General features: G+C 37.5%; 1 protein-coding gene across 3 annotated transcripts in view; it reads right to left on the reverse strand.

The window, feature by feature from the left end:
- Window positions 1-3,413: 3,413 nt before the first annotated feature.
- Window positions 3,414-20,751, reverse strand: part of rsu1 (Ras suppressor protein 1) — a 215,320-nt gene continuing 197,982 nt past the window's right edge. For all 3 annotated transcript variants that reach the window (XM_073054592.1, XM_073054593.1, XM_073054594.1), the window contains exon 9: window positions 3,414-3,922. In XM_073054592.1, the coding sequence (XP_072910693.1) occupies window positions 3,820-3,922 (103 nt within the window). In that variant the 3' untranslated portion in view covers window positions 3,414-3,819. The remainder of the gene's footprint in view (window positions 3,923-20,751) is intronic.

Consider the following 20,751-nt stretch of genomic DNA (forward strand, 5'->3'; position numbering starts at 1 on the left):
TCTGGCATACTGCTATTGTGTTCCCAGTGAAGACTGATGTAAGATACTTATTCAGTTTGTCCATTTTGTCTCCCATTACTACCCCCCAGTATCTTTCCCAGCAGTCTGATATCCACTATCATATCTCTTTCACTCTTTACATATCTGAAAACTTGTTGTATCCTCTTTTGTATTATTGGCTACCTTACCTTCATATTTTATCTTTTCTCTCTTTATGGCTTTTTAGTTGCATTTTGCTGGTTTTTAAAATCTTCCCAATCCTCAACATTCCCTCTATTTTTGCTATATTAGAACCAGAATCAGGTTTATTGTCGTGACTTAGCAGCAGCAGTTCAATGCAACACATAATTGAGAAAAAAAACAAAATAAAATAATAATAAATAAATAATTCAATTACACTACACGTATATTCAATAGATTAAAAATCATGTAAAATAAACAGAAATAATATATATTTAAAAAGTGAGGTAGTGTCCAAGGTTTCAATGTCCATTTAGGGACTGGATGGCAGAGGGGAAGAAGCTGTTCCTGAATCGCTGAGTGTGTGTCTTCAGGCTTCTGTATCTCCTACCTGATGGTAACGGTGAGAAAAGGGCATGCCCTGGGTGCTGGAGGTCCTTAATAACGGACGCTGCTTTTCTCAGACACCGCTCCTTAAAGACGTCCTGGGTACTTTGTAGGCTAGTACCTAAGATGGACCCCACTAAATTTACAATCCTCTTCAGCTTCTTTCGGTCCTGTGCGGTAGCACCCTACCTTGCCCCATACCAGTGATGCAGCCTATCAGAATGCTCTCCACAGTATATCTATATAAGTTTTCAAGTGTATTTGTTGACATACCAAATCTCTTCAAGCTCCTAATGAAGTATAGCCACTGTCTTGCCTATATTACTGCATCGATATTTTGGGACCAGGTTAGATCCTTAGACCTTGACACCCAGGAACTTGAAACTGCTCACTCTCTCCACTTCTAATCCCTCAATGAGGATTGGTATGTGTTCCTGCATCTTACCCTTCCGGAAGTCCACAATCAGCTTTTTCGTCTTACTAACGTTGGGTGCCCAGGTTGTTGCTGGCACCACTCCATTAGTTGGCATATCTCACTCTTGTATGCCCTCTCACCACCATCTGAGATTCTACCAGCAAAATTTATAGATACTATTTGAGCTATGCCTAGCTACATTATATGCCCTCTCTTTAATTTTTATGCTGTCTTTGACTTCTCGTTAGTCACAGTTGCCTCATCCTCCCTTTAGAATATGTCTTCAGCTTTGGAATGTATTTTCCTGCACCTTCCAACTCCACCCGCTGCCCCCACCCCAAATTTGGAGTTTCCTTAATCTTCTCTGCCAAAGCTATCTCACGTCCACCTTTTCAAGATCAAATGTAATCAAACCCACATATGATGCAAAATTGCAGCAGTAGTGCAAGAACAAACATCTATAAACTACAAAAGTAGTTCAAACTTTACTGATTTCTTCTTGCATGCACTCCTGCATTCCCCACTGTTCTGCTGGATTCGCTTGATCCCAGCTGCCTGTACCTGACTTGTGCTGCCTCCATTTCCCTCCTCAGTGCCTCAACAGCTCTCATCATCCAGAATTCCCCACTACTACCAGGCTTGCCTTTCACTCTAACAGGAACATGTAGACCTCGATCTTCTATTATTTCACTTTTAAAAGCCACCAACTTTCTTGTGTCCCATTAACCCGCAAACAATGTATTCCAATCAACCTTTGAAAGCTACTGTTACAAATGATCAATTGCCCAATTTAGACTTTAAACCCGTGAACCAGTTCCGTCCCTTTCCATTAATAGTTTCAAATTAATAGAAGTATGATCACTGGTCCCAAATTGCTACCCCACTATTACCTATCACCCAAAAGTAGATTGAGTTTGCTTTCTCCCTAGTAGATCACTTTCTATTGATCAGAGAAACATTCCTGAAAACACTTGCCAAATTGCACCCCATCTAAACCCTCAACAGTTCGGCAGTCTCTGTTGATGTTGGGAAATTTCTCTGAACATTCTCATCAACTCCCTCTAAAATAGGGGTTCCCAACTTGAGGTCCACAGAGCCCTTGCTTAATGGTATTGGTCCATGGTATAAAAATGGTTGGGAATCCTTTCTCTGGACTCTATCACCCACCCACGCACTATGGACATTCTGCACTGGCAATTAACTTGCCCATGTATCTTTGAGATGTGAATGGAGAATACTTTATCAGTAGGAAACCCAATTTGTTACAGAAACACTAAAGGTTAGGATTAAACCCAGGTTTTTGGCACTATGAGACAGCAGCCATACTAGCTGCATAACTGTATGAAAAAAAAATTATGGCCAGTTACTTGCAGCAACATTAAAATCAGTAGCATCAATTCTCAATATAATTTTAACGAACATTGCATTTTCAAGTAAAGGACAGAACTTTCCTCAGAAAATTAGATTTGGCTTTTCCACCTCTTTTCTGTCAAAGTTAATTGGCAGCACATTTTCTGTGAGGGGGTAGTTGCATGTTTTTCAAACACAACATGAAGTAGGTAGGCTAACACATGATGGATTTAGGCTTGCTTTAATTTTCCTCACATTACTTTACTGGCATCAAAATTCCTCCCATTAATTCCGAGTGATTCAAATGTTATTCCATTTGCTTTCTCAGCATAAACACATGAGATTCTGTGACATCCAGAATACCACATACAAAACACGGGATGAACTCAGCGGGTCAGGCAATATCCAGGGAAATGAATAAACAGTCAACGTTTCAGGTTGAAGCCCTTCATCACGGCTGGAAAGGAAGGGGGAAGAAGCTGGAATAAGATGATGGGGGAGAAGAAATAATTTCTCATCACCTTGGCTGTACATTCATTTTGATATTTTGGGCCTTATGATTTCTGACAGGAAGAGGAAAACAAATTATTCTATATCTTTTTGGAATACATTTAAACATACTGGTCACGGAGAGAGAATTCTGCTCGGGACTGCTAGCTCTTTTTATAATGTATTAATGAGCTAATTGGTCATTGTTAATTGATGTCAACATTGAGAATTTGGAGCCAAATAGCAGTACAAACAGGAAGTTATGCATTCTAGTGTGACCACAAAAATTCTGTTATGTCTGTAAAAACAGATTAAATAAATTTATTAAATTTTTTTGGACTATGGAATACACACCAAAATAGTGCAAACAGAATAAAGACTGGCCCAACAACTAAACAGGTTGTTTTGCTGGAATTCTGAATATAACTAATAATTTTAAATTCACACATAACTAATGTGTTTTCCCATCTAATCAAGGGATCATGAAATTTCCATAGTTGTAATAATTTCCATGTTCCTACTTGGAAGGCACAGCATGCACCATCTATCTAGAAAATAGCAGATTTCTGCAATGCCCCAAAAAAACAAACACTGTAGATAAATATATTTTTTATTTAAAAATCAAAGGAACAGTAAAATTGAGTAAGCTACATATGTTAGAGTAATTTTGAAAGCACATGTCACACCAAATACAAATGGTTTCCATTTATTTTAGCATAAATAACTTTAGTGTAACATTTGTGAATAAGGCAAAGTTTGTACGTTTTACCCAAAGCATGTTCACCAATTTACAAAAAAAAGGTTTGTGACATTAATGTAAAGAACATTAATACTCAGTGGCAAAGACAATCAGCTTAGGATATTAAGCTACAAAAAGTACAGTAGACATGAATGATTAAACATGGTTTTGAGCACAAGATGTTAAGATAGCTGAGGTAATAAATACAGATTGAGGCACATGCAAGCGGAGTTCATCTGTAAGAAGCAACTCAATCGATTCATTTGTTTTTGGCAGACACAGGCTTCCGGCTTATCTTCTTAGACTTGTCATTGTTCTTCTTTGGAGGTTCAGGATTTGCTTGCATGTGTCTACCATAAAGGCTGTAAGGGAAAGAAACAAGTCAGTAGTAAAATTTGCAATGTTTAAAAAAGACAATGACATAATTAAACTGAACTAGAGAGATAGAATGGCCATTTGCACCAGCTCCATGCCTAGCCAGTAAGCCCATGGGGTTAATAAAGCGACAGAGAGAAATAGTGTCAGAGCCTCCTAGGCTATTTCAATGTGATTGATAGCTTGGAGATAGCTACACAGCCATCAATGCCACATTAATAAATACTGCCGATTAAATGTTGACAAAGTATCCTGTGATTTAGGAGGTTGGAGCGCTACAGACCTCAAATGATTATTTAAAGATTTAACAAAATTGGCTAGCTTCCTACTGTGACTTAATTACAAATGGTTAAAAGATAAGTAATGTGCACCACAAACCAATAAACAACCTTAGAAAATAAAAGCATTTATAATCAGCACATAATAGTAAAAACAGCAACACACATCAGACTTATGCAATTAATTTAATTTATAAGCTTTGAAATTTACTCAAGATACTGTATCACCAAATATTTTGCATAAGCTTTTCCAAACTAAAGTTTAAATAAATATGTATTATTTTACCAATATAATAGTGGCATTATTTCAAGACCAATTTAAATATTTGTATTATGCTTTTTATTATTGATAAATTTTCAGATCAATTTGCAGTGTACATAAAATATTTTTTGCAGATGTACAGCACAGTGAGATATTTGCGTTTAGAGTAATGCTAATTTTATTCAGAATACAAACAAGTGCTGCTTGCTAATGTCAGTGGGGTAAAAAGATTGGAAGGTGGCGGTTGGAAAAAAAAATCTTAAAACATAATCAATTGGAAAAATGCTCATTAAATTTTATCAGCCTACTAAAAACAATGCCCTAACTTAATAAAAACAGGCAGAGATGATAGCAGGGATATTAACTGAGGACTTTGGTTATGTATCAGAGGTCTAAGCTGTCATTGTATTGTACACAGTTCAGCAGGCACTGTCTCCAGAGACTGCAAGAATACAGCACAGTTAATAAATGCAGGAAGGATCAATATAAGAAGCTCACTGTTACCTTCGTATCACTGTTTTTACTTATAAAACACTACAATCACTTCAGAAGAATGTTACATTCATTAAAGCAGTAATTAAGCATTTCTTAGGTTAGCAATTTGTCACTAACACTATAAACTGCTAAGGAAACTGGAACTATAATTCTGACTTCATATATTTTCTTCAAAATTGGTGCTGAATGTGTACAGGTTTGGTGAGAACATCATGCAATTGGGGGAAAATGCATCAAATAATATTTCCCACTTTCCTTTTCTGTACACCCCTCCCCCATCTCTTTCTGCACAAAACTTGCTGCATCCACACTGGATTGAAAGAATTACTGTGTTGAAAGATCACATAGTGGAACAACAGCACACACAGGAATTAGCTGGAAGCTACCACGCTGACTGGAGCAACCAACTGAACAATGCCAAACATTATCAGAATAACCTGAGGAAAATGGGAAATACTGCATGCTCTTCATATTTATCTTAGAAGCAGCTGAGCCTGTAAGATCTGAAAGATTCGAAATTTGGCTCTCAATCTGAGTTAACTGATGGCAGATGATAGAGGGTTACTAGTGTACTTACTGTGCCATGGTTACAGAGGGGAAACTAAAGTATCAGCTTTCTTTCTCCCAACTATAACAGAAGCTGTTAGCATACTGGATTTTAGGTGAAAATAAAATGCACATAGTTCTCAAATTCCCTTGCTGGAGCTGTCAACTCACAGTCACCACCTTGACTCACATATGAAAACAGACAGTGGACAATGTACTAGTAAGGTAACCAGTAACAATAGCACCATTCTCATAATCAGGTTTATAAACGTACAATCACTTTGAGATCATGTCAATCTCAAGCAAACAGTCAGCCAGAAAGGGGAACAGGGCAAGGAGATGTGGGTTTATGAGATAAAAAAGGTAACGGTCGGTTAGAAGCCTTTTATGATGTGAATATATATTAATACTACAGATCCGTCTCAACTCATCTTCTGCATCCGTTCATTTTAAATTACAATAATTCACCACTTTCCCCTAATCCTACAACAGGAATCTTGCTTTCCAAGTTTTTTTTAAATGAACTTTATACCTTAAACAAATAGAAATCAAAACAACTGGGAAAAAATGTCAATGTTCTCTGTTAGTCTACAAATTAATTCTTCTCTACCACATGCAGCGTGCAACAACCAATTTAGACATTGAAGGCATTGGAGGTGCGATGGGAGAGGGAGATTTAGTTTCTTTGGACAAATTATTTCAGAAAAGAATGGTTTTGGAATTTTAAAATAAGAATGATTCTTGCAGGATCAAAGTTTACAGAAGTAAATTTAAAAAATAAAGCAATATAACCAATTTTAATTAAAATACTAAAAGATGAAGTTTCCAAATGAAATTTACAGTTTCCATCTATATCACCATTAGATCGATTATATCCATGTTACCACACAAAATGATGTGCATGCCAGGGATTTACAGATGCTTTGCCATCATTTGAAAACTCAAATACATCAAATAGTTATTGTACAGTATATTGCAGTGAATGCAAATTACTCAGCTTTGGCAAGCATCTAAGTTACTCCTTGGCAGCAAAATAAAATGAAATGGTCATGGTGGGGGCATATACTCATTTCTTTGTTCTGAAATGAGATGTGTGCATGAGCTGCAGAGGAAGAACAAGGCTGTGAGACTAATTGGATAGCTCTTTCAAAGAAGCGGCACAAGAAAATGGCTGAATGGCTAACTTTGTACAGAAAGTTTCTAAGAAGAGGAAAATAATCATCATATTATTCTGAACATATTTTAAAAATTCAGTGCTGATTTGAAATTAAGTGGTACTTGAAAACACTAGTTGTAACAACATTCCACTTTTCTGGCTGTCTATAATGTATCAATGACATTTGATGGTTAATGACGATCTAATTTCAATTAAAATAATCCTTAATTATTTCATTAATGGCATGCAGATTTCTTTTAAAAAATAACCACGGTTGTAAGATACGGAAATGACAAATTTTCAGAAAATATAAAAAACAAGACAAGCACCTAGTACACTTAATTGCTGATATATAGAGCGCACTATGACCCAAAGTTGGTAATAATCCAAGTACTGCAGTAGAATGCAGATACCTCTGATACTTAAAACAGTGACAAAAAAATGTGTTAAAATAGAGGTAGCCAGAATTCTTTGCAGGTGGTGAAAAGTTTGATCAAGCTGATAAAAAGCAAAAGGGGTTTTTAGATGTAGAGGAACAGCACACAAAAGCAAGGTATGTATGCTAAAACTTTAATATTTAATCTCTAATTAGTTGCTGTGAAATATTGTTTTCAGTTATGGAAATTGTGCTTTAGAAAGGAATAAATTGAAGCTCTTACAGTTGATTGGTTGGGCTGTTACTAGAAAAAAAAACTTTAAAATGTTGGATATGGAGATTAAAAATAAACTCCGTTATGATAATTTCATAGGTAATGTCAGAATGGATAGTGGAAGTTAATCCTCCAATAATTTTAACGAAGGGGATGTATTCACTCATGAAAATAATATTTGGAAAAGACTACAGGGAAAAAGATTGGGAAGCATAATTAATAGGATAGTTGTCAGAAGGAGCTGGCACAGGTATGGTTTGCAGAATGGGCTCCTTCTGGATGTCATGATTCTTTAATTCCACAGAGAAGTAATTGATTACAGAAATACATATAACAATGCTTTAAAAACAGTGTGAAGCTTCAGTATATTTTTCAGACATCTCAACTGCATTGCATGTTTGCTTTAAGTGTACTATGTATGCCCTTGTCAAAATTAACTAAACAATAGCCATTACAGGTAGCCCAATGAAAACAATTGATGCTGTTGTGTAAGATATATATCTATCAATCTTTCCAAGAAGCTTTTTCAGAAAGGCAAGATCTAACCAAAAAAAAACTGAGGGCTGATTCATTTGCTAGAGAACACCTGCAACCCATCCTTACGACACTGAAATTACATTGGCTTCATAATTCCAGATGTAATACATTACAATTCCTTTAATTATAGCTGTCACTCACTTTCTTAAGAGATAAATATACCATACTAGAGATAATGAACTTTATAATCAGTAACTTCAACTATGGCTATAATTTTTCTGCTAATGGTAAATATAATTAAAATTAAGTTATATTCAATTAGCCCATCTAAAGATTCATAAGTGTATGTCTAAAACCTCACAGCTTACATAGGTGCATGAATAAGAGCTTTCAGAATGACAAACTTACTGAGTTTTTAAGTTATTAACTTCCAGTTTGTGGTATAGCAATAAATTAAGAAAACACACATTAACAGTTTACATAGGCTTAACAAGAGACTTGCACTGGACCCACATTTCAGAGACTGAAGCAAAATACTTTCAGCTTTGGTTATCCCTTGCATTTTGATAATGACTTTCAATGGGATTGCACTAAATATTATTTACCTCATTATACTCAGAATCAGGTTTAGTATCACTGGCAAATCTCATGAAATTTGTTGTTTTGCTGTAGCAGTGCCTTGTAATACATAATAACTACCATTAGTATATACAATAAAGAAAACTAAATTAAGTGCAAAAAGAGAAGGAAAAATACTGAGGTAATGTTCACGGGTTCAGTGTCCAATCAGAAGTCTGATGGTGAAGGGAAGAAGCTGTTCCTCAAAAGTTGTAAACACAAAATACTCTGCAGATGCTGGGGTCAAAGCAACACATACAACACGCTGGAGGAACTCAGCAGGTCGGGCAGCATCCATGGAAACCTGAAAAGTTGAGTATGTGCCTTCAAGCTCCACCTCTTCATTGATGATAGCAATGAGAAAAGGGCATGTTCTGGGTGATGGGGTTCCTTAATGGCGGATGCCACCTCTTTGAGACATCGCCTTTTGAAGGTGCCCTGGATGTTGGGGAGGCCAGTGCGCTTGATGGAGCTAGCTGAGTTTTTAACTTCCCAGTCCTGTGCAGTGGCCTCTCCATACCAGATGGTGACACAACCAGTTAGAATATTCTCCACGGTACATCTGTAGAAATTTGTGAGTATCTTTGGTGACATACCAACATTCCTCAGACTCCTAATGAAATACCTATTGCCGCTGTTGTGCCTTCTTTGTAACTGCTTTATTATGTCGGGAGGATCCTCAGAGATGTTGATACCCTGGAATTTGAAACTGCTCACCCTTTCTACTTTTCATCCCTCCATGAGGACTGTGACATCACTCAACCAGCTGATCTATCTCACGCCTGTCCACCTCATCATCACCATCTGAAATTCTGCCAACAATAGTGGTGTCATAGACAAATATATAGATAGTGTTTGAGTTGTGCCCAGTGACACAATTGTGGGAGAGTAGAGCACTAGACTAAACACGCATCCTTGAGGTACTGCTGCGTTGACTGTCAGCGAGAAGGAGAAGTTATTTCTGATCCACACCAACTGTGGTCTCCCAATAAGGAAGTTAAAGATCCAGTTTTAGAGGGAGGTACAGAGGCCCAGGTTTTGGAGTTGTTGATTAGAACTGCGGATATGACTCTGTTAAACTCTGAGCTGTATTCATTAAACAGCAGATATTTCAGAATGAACAGTTGACATTTCAGTACAAGTTGGCAGGTGATAGGTGAGTGGGTGGCGGAGGGGCAGATTAAGAAAGAAACTGGGAGACAATAGGTGGTAAGAGGTAAAGGCCTGAAAAAGAAAGAATCTAATAGGGGAGGACAGTGAACCATGGAAAAAGTGAAGGAGGAGGGGAACCAGAGAGAAGTGATGGGCTCAAGAGGAGAAGGGGAGATCTTGCCTGTTGCAGCAGAGTGAAAGTATTCAACAAAGTTGTACCCCAATCTACCGACATAGAGGACCACCAAATAAAACAGATGTCTCTGATGGACTTGCAGGCCAAATCAATTTGAGAGCAGGGTGGAAGTTGAAAGCAAGTTTGATGAAATTGATGAGCTCAGCATGCATGCAGGAAGCAGCACCAATGCAGTCCTCAATACAGTGAAGGAAGAGTTTCGAAGTGTCGCCCAAGTAGGCTTGCATCATGGACTGTTCCATTCAACCTGCCACCTTGTACTCCTCCCCCTCCCCCACTTGCTTATTCGAGCTTCTGCCCCCATCATTTCTAGTCCTGATGAAGGGTCTCGGTCTGATACAGTGAATGTTTCTCCCCCTCCATAGATACTGCCTAACTTTCTGAGTTGGTCCAGCATTTTGTGTGAACAAGAATACAGAGGCCAGTTACTTGGACATGAGTAGCAGGGGAAATGTTAGAATCTACCAGTTTAAAAAAGTTGTAAAAGGGCATTTGGGACACAAGTTCAAGTTTGGGCAGAGTTGACATGAATTTATGAAAAAGGAAACCATGTTTGACATATTTGTTAGACTTTTTTTAAGGTTGATGAAGTGCGACACAAAATACTTTAAAATTGGAGTGCCCAATACTAGGTGCTCTAGGTGGAGCAAAGAATTGTTAATAGACAGAACACAGAAAGCAGGAACCACCAGTTTGTTTCAGATTGGGATGAGGGGATCAAATGAAACACATCCAAGTTTGTCACTGATACAAAGATATTGCAGGGATTACAGACTGGATAATATGGAAGATGGAGATGGACTTCAGGGGACAAAAGTTAAGTGAATAACTAAGGCCTTGCAGGTCAAATGTGAGGTCACTCACTTGAGAAATCCAATTAGGAAAGCAATGGCATCTTGTTTGGCCCTGATTGTAAGAGGATTTGAGTACAAATGTAGTGTAACAAGATAGGTATAAAAAAGCTTACAACCAACATTGACTAAAAGTTGACCAAAATTATCTATCTCTGGATCCTACAATGATCTACAGAATATTTTACAGATTTTTTTTAAACAGGCTCTAAGCAGAAGAATCTTCTTTAAAGGCAGTTTCTTCAAGAGCAAGACTACCCCATGAAAAATTAAGTTTTATGTATTGAGGGAATCAAAGATTAATTGGAAAATGTCATTGATGCATATAAAAACTTGACTAGGCTCACAAGGGAAGACCAGAAAGAGAAGTTAACAATTGCTACAGATGATCCTTTAATTATTATAAAAGGGGGAGGTGGGGGTGGGGTTAGAATAAATGTGCTGTGGGACACACATGCAATGATAGATAAAAGTGACTATTGTGTATTTAATATTTCAGTACCATTTGAGTAATATTGTAAATATATTGTTTAAGTATTATTTGCTTGCTCTATTAATTTATTACACGTTATATATAAAAGTACAGGCCGACCTTCACTAATCCGACTATCTGTAATCCGGTTCCTTCGGTAATTCAGCACTGATTTCAAATTTTCTGCACAACTGTAATTCAGAATTTCCCGGGCCACCGTGCCAATCTGCTGTGCATTGTTTTGGTTGTGCTAGATCAGTGCCCATGCTGGCATGCTCTTGTAAGTAAAGACAGGCGATTCATGCTTGTTTTCTTGCATTTATTAATATTATTTGCATGAGGCATGGCCGCCCAGCACCCACCAGTGGCGGGGGAGCTGGTGGGCAGTGGGTTGGTCCGCCTTCATGCCTGCCTGATGGCAGTCGCACACTGTCCTCCGTTCTCTTCTGCCTACGACCTCAGATCAGACGTGGCGACCCGTTAAATTGAAGCATATTACTAAGCAGAGGAAAACTAATGAGGATTCCCACAGTAACTGCGAGTGAAGAGGGAAGAGCCCAGCGCTGAATCCCCAGCTGCCTGGCGGTTGCGTGAAATGTGGCGGATAGAAGACCTTCTTTCTCTGACTTCTGCTTCTGCTCACCCAGATGTGCTACCACCAATGTCAACAGTTTTTGAAGAAACTGTTGTGCCAGTTTCAGCACCAGCTCCTGATGCTTCACTCATTTTTCAAGATGAAGATGTTGATGATCCTGACAACCCCACACTTTCAGACATGTAATTTTGCCTGAAGGTATATTAAACGTCTCACTTTAGAAGCAGAAGTGCTCAACTGTTCTGTATAAATTAATTCCTGTACATTTACCTGTACCCTTTATTTTATCTGTGCCTGCACAGTATATTACTTTATTAAAATTTCACTTGCTACTCATTTAATATTTCTGTATCATTATTATATAACTTGTACTGATTTACATGACATTTTAAAGGTATGATGAGACTATTGCTTAATGTAATCCTTCTGTAATTCGGCATTTTCACTAATCTGGCACTCCTCAGGTCCCAATGGTGCCGTATTATAGAAGGTCGACCTGGACATGAATGGCATACATCATAACGATATTAAACTAAGATATGCATCTTCCACACCGTGCTTCTCTTTCAATTAGTTTTGAAATTACAAAACATAACAGTGACCACATACAGAAACAGAATCAGAGCTGGAGAAAGATAAACATGAATTGAACAAAGTTCTAATTAATGGAGTATAAAATGATTAAGATGTAAAGCTATATCAGTGCACAGCAATTTTTTGGTTTATTAGCTAACAAATGTTTTTGTAATTTCTTGAAATGATTTATTGCATCAATTGTAGTGGCATTAATTTAAGGGTTTAGTAAACTTTTATTTAACTTTAACTGTTAATATGAGTTCTGGATTGTGCTGCTGAATCTTGAAGGACAGTTCAGGCCAATCCCAGTTACAAGAGAGACTATCGACAGCAGAGATGCCTTGCACCAATTCTATCAGGCACTGCTAAGATGGCATCTGAAATAGTATATATAGGTGTGATCTCACTAAGGAAGGGTATACTGCCGAAGGACCTACATGGAATCAAAGGTTACAATTGTTGTATATGACAATAAATGGATCTATTTGATACCAGAGAGAAATTAACCAGATTGGGTCTATACCTTTTTTCTAAACTTGAAGGAAATCTCATTAAAATATACAAAATTCTTATAGAGCTTCAGAGAGCAGATGCTTAGTTATTATTCACCAGAAAATGAAATTTCTTCACCAAAAGGCAGTTAATATTTGGAATTCTCTGCCTGTGGACTTAGTCACTGAGTGTATTCAAAAGAAATGCTGCATCAATGGATTTCAGACACTAAGGGAGTCAAAGGTTAGTGGGAAAATGGCACTGAGATAAAAAATCAATTATTATCATATGGCAGAACAGACATGAGGGCTGAATGGCCTATTCTAGTTCCATGCCAATTAAAACACCAAGAAAGATTAAAATTGTCAAGGATGAGAGTGGAAAACGAACAGGTTTACAGCGCTGTCTGCCTGTGGTAGACCGGTCTTCCTTTCTTCTCCTTATTTCTGTCCAGCGGGAGGTGCACGCCGCCAGATTCAGGAGCTGTTGCTATGCAGCCATTGGGCTCCTAGATTGGCTTCACTTGCCTCAGCGCTGAAAAAAATCTGTAGCTTTGACTCTCTTTTGAGGACTCTGCATGTGTTTTTGTTTACTTTTTCAAGGCATGTCAGCGCTGAACTGGCTCGGCCACGGAATGGCTCAGCCACTGTAGACTCACTTTCAGGGACTCTGTGGTTAATGCTCTCTGCATTATTTGTTTACCTTTTTTAATGTTTGCATGATTTATTCTTTTTTTCACACTTTGGGTGTTTGTTTTTTTTGTATGGGTTTTTTTTAATGGGTTCTATTGTGTTTCTTTGTTTTGTGGCTGCCTGCAAGAAAACAAATCTCGAGGTTGTATATAGTATACGTACTTTGATATTTACTCTGAATTTTTTTTCTTGTGCTCATTTCCCTAGTATCCAAAATCTGTCAAAACTAAACATCAGAGGCAGACTATTCCAAGAAATTAAAATTTTTTGAATACAAATTTTCTCCTTATCTGAGTCCTAAGTAGTCAATTCTTTAGTGTGAGACAATAATGCTTAACTCTATGCTTACTCACCAGGAGCATCTAGTCGAGATCATTTGCCTCATTGAGATCACGTCTCTTTCTAAAGTGTGTAGAGACCAATCCTTTCACACCCAGAAACCAATCTTACCAATCTCTGATTTATTCGTTTCATGTATCTTTGTTGGGGAAGGAAACCAGAACGGAAAATATTGCTCTAGATCTGACTTTACCAAAGATTTATATAAATATTATTCATAATTGCAGCAGGATATTTAGTCCCTTACATATAAACACCAGATCAACTGTAATAAAGGCCACCGTATTAAATGCTTTTCTAATTGCTCAATGTAACTGCCTACTGACTTGTATAGGAGGATGTCCAGACCCCTTTAACATTTTCCAATCATTTCACATTTAAAATCATATTTTGAATTTTTCTTTTCCCCTTCCAAAGTGTGTAATTTCATCTTCCTCTACATTTATATTTCTTTTTTTATTATTTTTTATACATTTTCTACATAACTACAGATAAAAAAACCCAGATCGAAATGAAGAACATTGATACAGTGCAAAAATAAACATACAATAATAATATGATACAAAGAAAGATAATTGAGAAAGCACCCAAATTGAGGACATGTAAAATTAGTATCCTCCCCAAGCCCCGCAACAAACAAAAAAAAACTCCAGACCAACCACAACACAATATATGGAATATAAATCAGGACAATCAAACCCCCAAAACTGTAAATACACTTAGCAACAGAAGATATTAATGCCTACTACCAACAAAAAAAGGAGCTGAAAGCAAGGGACCGAAAAAAAAACCCTAGTTAAGAGGAAGGTTATGAAAGTACTCAATAAAAGGTCCCCAGACCTTATGGAACTTTAAATCCGAATTAAGAACTGAATAATGAATTTTTTCAAGGTCTAAGCAGGCCATAATATCGTTAAGCCATTGAGCATGCGTGGGCGGGGCAACATCTCTCCATCTAAGGAGGATTAAACGTCTAGCCAGGAGAGAAGCAAAAGATAATATTCGACACTTAGTCGAACTCAGACGTAAATCTGTCTTGCCCCAGAAACCGAACAAAGCAATTAAAGGGTTAGGTTCTAGGTGGTGATTCAGAATATACGATAACGTTATGAAGACATCTTTCCAAAATTTCTCCAAGCTAGGACAAAACCAGTACATATGAATGAGAGAGGCCTCGCCCCTTTTACATTTATCACAAAGCGGACTGATGTTAGGGTAAAATCGAGATAATTTAGATTTAGACATATGGGCTCCATGAACAATCTTAAACTGTAAAAGGCAATGGCGAGCACAAAGAGAGGTTGAATTAACCGATTTGAGAATCGAGTCCCAAGTCTCATCAGATAGGGAGGTATTTAGATCATGCTCCCATGCCATTTTAATTTTATCCACAGGGGCACATCGTAAAGCTGCTAATTTATCACGAATAAATTATATTAAACCTTTACCTAGTGGATTAATAGAAAGAAGTAAGTCCATAACATTTTTCTCAGGCATTTCAGGGAAGTTAGGAATTAAAGGAGTAATAAAGTGTCTAATTTGGAGATATCTAAAAAAATGAGCATTGGGCAGATTGAACTTAGCAGAGAGCTGTTGAAAAGAAGCGACGCGATTATCAATAAAAAGATCTTCAAAATGTCTAATGCCCTTCCTATACCAATCATGGAATGCTGAGTCATACGTAGTAGGTAAAAAAAGGTGATTATGTAAAATAGGGCTAGAAAGGGAAAAACCATGGAAACCATAAAATTTCCTAAACTGAGCCCATATACGCAAAGTGTGTCTAACAAGAGGATTAACTATTAATCTGGACAAACTACTAGGGAGTACAGAGCCAAGAAGTGCAGAGATAGATAATTCTTTAGTGGAGCTCAACTCCATTGCCACCCAATTAGGGCACTCGGGTTGGCCATGGAAAAAGGACCAAAAGGTAGCACAGTGTATATTGGCTGCCCAATAGTATAAACGAAAGTTAGGTAAAGCCATGCCACCCTTTTTTAGATTTTTGGAGATAAGCTTTATTAATTCTAGAGCGCTTGTTCTTCCACAGATATGACAAAATAATAGAGTCTAAGGAATCAAAAAAAGATTTAGGAATGAAAATTGGGATTGATTGAAATAAATATAAAAGTTTAGGGAGAACATATATTTTAACAACATTAATACGACCTACCAAAGACATAGAAAGAGGTGACCATTGTAACAGACTCTGTTTAATGGTATATGAAAGATTGGCAAAATTTTCATGAAAGAGATCTTTAAACTTCCTTGTAACTGTAATCCCAAGATAAGTAAATTGATTATGAACTACTTTAAAAGGGAGATCACTAAATGTTAATTCTTGTGCTTCTTTATTAATTGGGAAAAGTTCGCTCTTATGTAAATTGAGTTTATATCTAGAGAGCTGGCTAAACTGGTCAAGAAGTGAAAACATTGGAGGTAAGGATGTAGACGGATTTGACAGAAAAAGTAATAAGTCATCAGCATAAAGAGAAACTTTATGCTCAACACCCCCTCTCCACATCCCGGTCAGTTCAGGACAATTTCAAAATGCTATCGCCAAAGGTTCTATAGCCAAATCAAAGAGAAAGGGACTTAAAGGGCATCCCTGACGGATGCCACATTTGAGGTTAAATAACTGGGATTTCTGAAAATTAGTTAAAACGGAGGCAGTAGGACACAAATACAGCAATTTGATCCAAGAGATAAAACTTTGACTGAAGTCAAATTTTTCTAAAACTGCAAAAAGGTAGTTCCACTCTATACGATCAAATGCTTTCTCCGCATCGAGGGAAATAACACATTCAGGAATCCCAGTTGGAGGTGAATATAAAATGTTAAATAAGCGCCGCATGTTAAAAAAAGGGAGACGGTTTTTAATAAATCCAGTTTGATCATCAGAAATAATAGAGGGGATAACAGTTTCTAATCTATAAGCCAAACCTTTGGCCAAGATTTTAACATCAACATTAAGCAAAGAGATCGGCCTATACGAGGAACACTCTGTTGGGTCTTTACCTTTTTTTAATAAAAGAATAATAGATGCCTCATTAAAAGACGGTGGCAGTTGGCTGTAATTAAACGAGTCAGATAATACTGAGAGTAACTGAGGAGAGAGAAGTGAAGAGAATGATTTATAAAATTCTACGGGGAACCCATCAGGTCCAGGAGATTTCCCTGAAGACAATGCAGAAATTGCAAAAGATATTTCTTCTGATGATATAGGCGCATTAAGTTTGGCTTTAAAATCAGATGAAAGCGAAGGAATATTCATATTATTTAAAAAATGATCAACAAAGATATTGTCATTCAAAGATTCAGAGGAATAAAGTCGAGAGTAGAAATTTTTAAATGCGTCACTGATTTCTAAGTGATCCGATGTAAAGTCTCCATTCACCTTCCGGATCTTTGTAATATGTTGTTTGGCTTTGGAACGCCTCAGCTGATTGGCTAGAAATTTACCAGATTTGTTGCCATGGATATAAAAGCGACTCTTATTTTCAAGAAGTTGGCGTTCGACAAGTTGAGTAGACAGAAGATTAAATTTAGTTTGAAGTTCTACACGCTTCTTGTATAGTTCAGGATTCTTAGTTTTGAGCATACAGTTGATCCAAATCTTTAATCTGATTAATGAGGTCTAATCGATCTGCACAGGACTTTCTATTAAGATCTGCTGTATAAGAGATTATTTGGCCCCTCAAATATGCTTTCATGGCATCCCAGACAATCAGGGATGACACTTCAGGTGATGTATTGGTGTTAAAATAAAAGGTTATCTGATCCTTAATAAATTTTAGAAAATCATCATCCGATAATAAAGTTGAATCAAACTGCCAGTGTTTATTCCTCTGAGGGAGACCAGGAAAATTTAAAGACAGAGTGATTGGGGCATGGTCAGAAATCAGTATACTGCAAATGGAATGAGCTGATTATCGAGTAAGAAATAGTCTATTCTAGTAAAGGTATGGTGAACATGTGAAAAAAAAGAATAATCTCTCTCAGTAGGATGAAGGAAACGCCATATATCAGAGATACCATAATTAGAGAGAAACGATTGAATAGCTAAGGCAGATTTAGTAGGTGGTCTAGTAACAGAGGATGATCGATCCAAATTAGGATCTAACCAACAACTGAAATCACCACCCAGTATAAGAGAGTATGAGTTTAAGTCTGGTAGTGAGGAGAAAAAAGATTCAAAAAAATTAACATCATCAAAATTGGGGGCATACAGGTTTGCTAGTACAATTTTAGTATTATATAGTTTACCAGAAACAATAATAAAACGGCCATTTGTATCAGATATCTTATTACGGAGTTCAAAAGGAATATTTGAGTTAATAAGGATGGAGACCCCCCCTAGCTTTGGCGACAAAGGATGAATGAAAATGCTGACCCGCCCACTTTGACAGAAGCCAGGACTTATCAAAACAACGAATATGAGTTTCTTGAAGGAAAGCAATGTCCGCTTTGAGTTGTTTAATATGTGAGAATACCTTCCTTCTTTTAACAGGGTGATTCAATCCCTTTACATTCCAGCTCACAAATTTAAGTGTATTAACCATTATCAATTGTTAGTGCGCAGAAGGCAGCAGGCATATAAAAAGTCAAGCAGTACAGAAACAGTCAGGGAGCAAAAATGTAAACATAGATTTGCAGAATCAAAACAGAAACATGTCCTAAGTAACAAAGGAAAGCAAAGGAAACAGTGAGTAGTGTTGGAACTGGAGAATCCACCCCATCCTCGCAACCCAAAACTAGACGGCTACCAATAAAAGCAGCTAGCTCTACCAAAAAAATTAACCCAAGTACGACATACAGTTCTGTGTCGTTAACAATAGTTCCGTATAAATACTATAGCAAATGGTAACTAGTTTATGCACTAGAAAACATAATAATAAATAGGAACAACTTCAGCAGAAGTATAAGACTTAATACAAAGAAAATCAAAAGAAAACCAAAACTAACCTACCCGCGAAAAGTTATAGAAAATCAAAACAAAAAAAAGGGGAGGGAGAAAAGAGGGAAATTATAGATTCGAAGAGAGTACTTATCAACCACTTACAGGAAAAAAAAAAGGCAAAACTTAAACTATGAATCAACCAACAGGGAGGCCTTCAATAAAAACTCCAAACCTCCAAAACAAGTTAAAGTCAATTGTAGATCTCTATAGATAAAGTTATACAAGAATAAAATAGATTACACAAGTACAATCTAAACATCCGCAGGGAAACATTAAACTCAGATTATCTATTTAGAAAAAACACACCAGGTCCAGGGAGAGATTGTCTACAGCCCTTAGAGTTTCAATAGATAATGTCTGACTTATTCAAGTACAGTCTGAGTCCGGGAAAAATAGCTTTACTACGAGAGGTACTGATCCACCATTTTAGAAGGTCAGACCGGGTTCCTAAGAAGACGGGATGGCCGGAAGACTTCCAACAAATGCCTCAGCATCCTTCACTGATTTAAACCACTTATATTCTCCAGTAGTAAGCGTAATTCGAAGGTCGGTTATGTTCCGAAGGGAGGGTCTGAGACCACGATCAAAAAGCACTTTCATTACACCTTTAAACTCAGCACACATCTTCAGAACCTGGGGGGCAAAATCCTCCACAAATCGAATGACTGTATTTTGAAAAGCAGAAGTACCTCTGCGGCGTGCCTCCATAATCAAACGGTTTTTCACCTGGTATTGATGAAAGCACAACATTACCGGCCGTGGGCGGGAACCCAGAATTGCACGGGGAACGTAGATCCTGTGTGCCCTTTCAAGCTCAGGTGGAGTCGGGAGTAATTCTTTCCCAAAAATCTCACAGAGAAAGTCGGAAATAAATTTCACGGGTGAGCCCTGTTCGGTGGCCTCTGGCAAACCAAGAATTCGTAGATTACAACGTCTGCTCCGGATTTTAAGATACACCATTTTGGAAAAAAGTTTACAATTCTGCTGCTCTAGGCTGGAGCAGAGAGTCTCGAGATATTGAACACGGCATTTTAAATCTTCAGAAGTTGAGTCGATGTGAGATAAATATTCAGCATGTTCGTCCACTCTAGCGTTGATCCGATCCAATTTGACATCCAGCTGGTTGAAAGTAGTTCTAAATTCCTTTAAAATATCTTGTCGATGCTGTTCCAAAGCAGCGAAAATGTCAGCCGGCAAAGCCGTAGAAGTTTCCTTTTTCCTGGTTTTAGTACTTTTGTTAGACATTATAAGATAAATGAGTTCACAGGCAAGTAAGAGAAACCTAATAAAATACCTAACTAAGGTTTAAGAATGGAGACATGTAGTGCAAAGGTAGGGAGAATGACGGAGCAAAAGTTCGGAGCAGCTAAACAGTCGCCATCTTACCGGAAGTCTCCTACATTTATATTTCAACTGTCATGTTCATTTGATTATCCTCTCCACATCCTTCTGAGGTTTTTTTTAATTTTCTCCTCACACCTTCCAACTAAATCTGGATTATCAGCAAACTTGGAATCATTAAGCTCCTCCCGTTCACTGACATGGATCAAGGCCTGATCACCAATTCTTACAGGAACCCTCTAGTTACATACAGCCTGCCACTTCAAAGATTATGGTTTATTCCTGCTGTTTTACTTCCATCTATTAACTAATCCTTGAATACAATATTAACATTTTATCCCATTCACAGCAGCTTTACATTTTTTTGCATCAACTCAGAAGTTAGGGTGGCATGGTAAGTGTAGTGGCTAGCGTAACACTATCACAGCACCAGCGACCGGGGTTCAACTGTGTCGCTATTTGTAAAGAGTTCGTACGTTCTCTTGCTCTGCCTGTATAGGTTTCCTCAGCGTGCTCCCGCTTCCTCCCACATACCAAAGATGTACAGGTTAGGAGGCTAAGTGGTCATATGGAGGTAAATGGGCATCATAGGCTCATTGAGCTGGAAGCCCCAGTTACTGTTCTGAGTTGCTAAAAAGATAAATAATAAATGAAAACTAAATTTACCT

This window comes from Hemitrygon akajei, chromosome 8 (assembly GCF_048418815.1).
Source record: "Hemitrygon akajei chromosome 8, sHemAka1.3, whole genome shotgun sequence".
In the NCBI taxonomy this organism is placed as follows: domain Eukaryota; kingdom Metazoa; phylum Chordata; class Chondrichthyes; order Myliobatiformes; family Dasyatidae; genus Hemitrygon; species Hemitrygon akajei.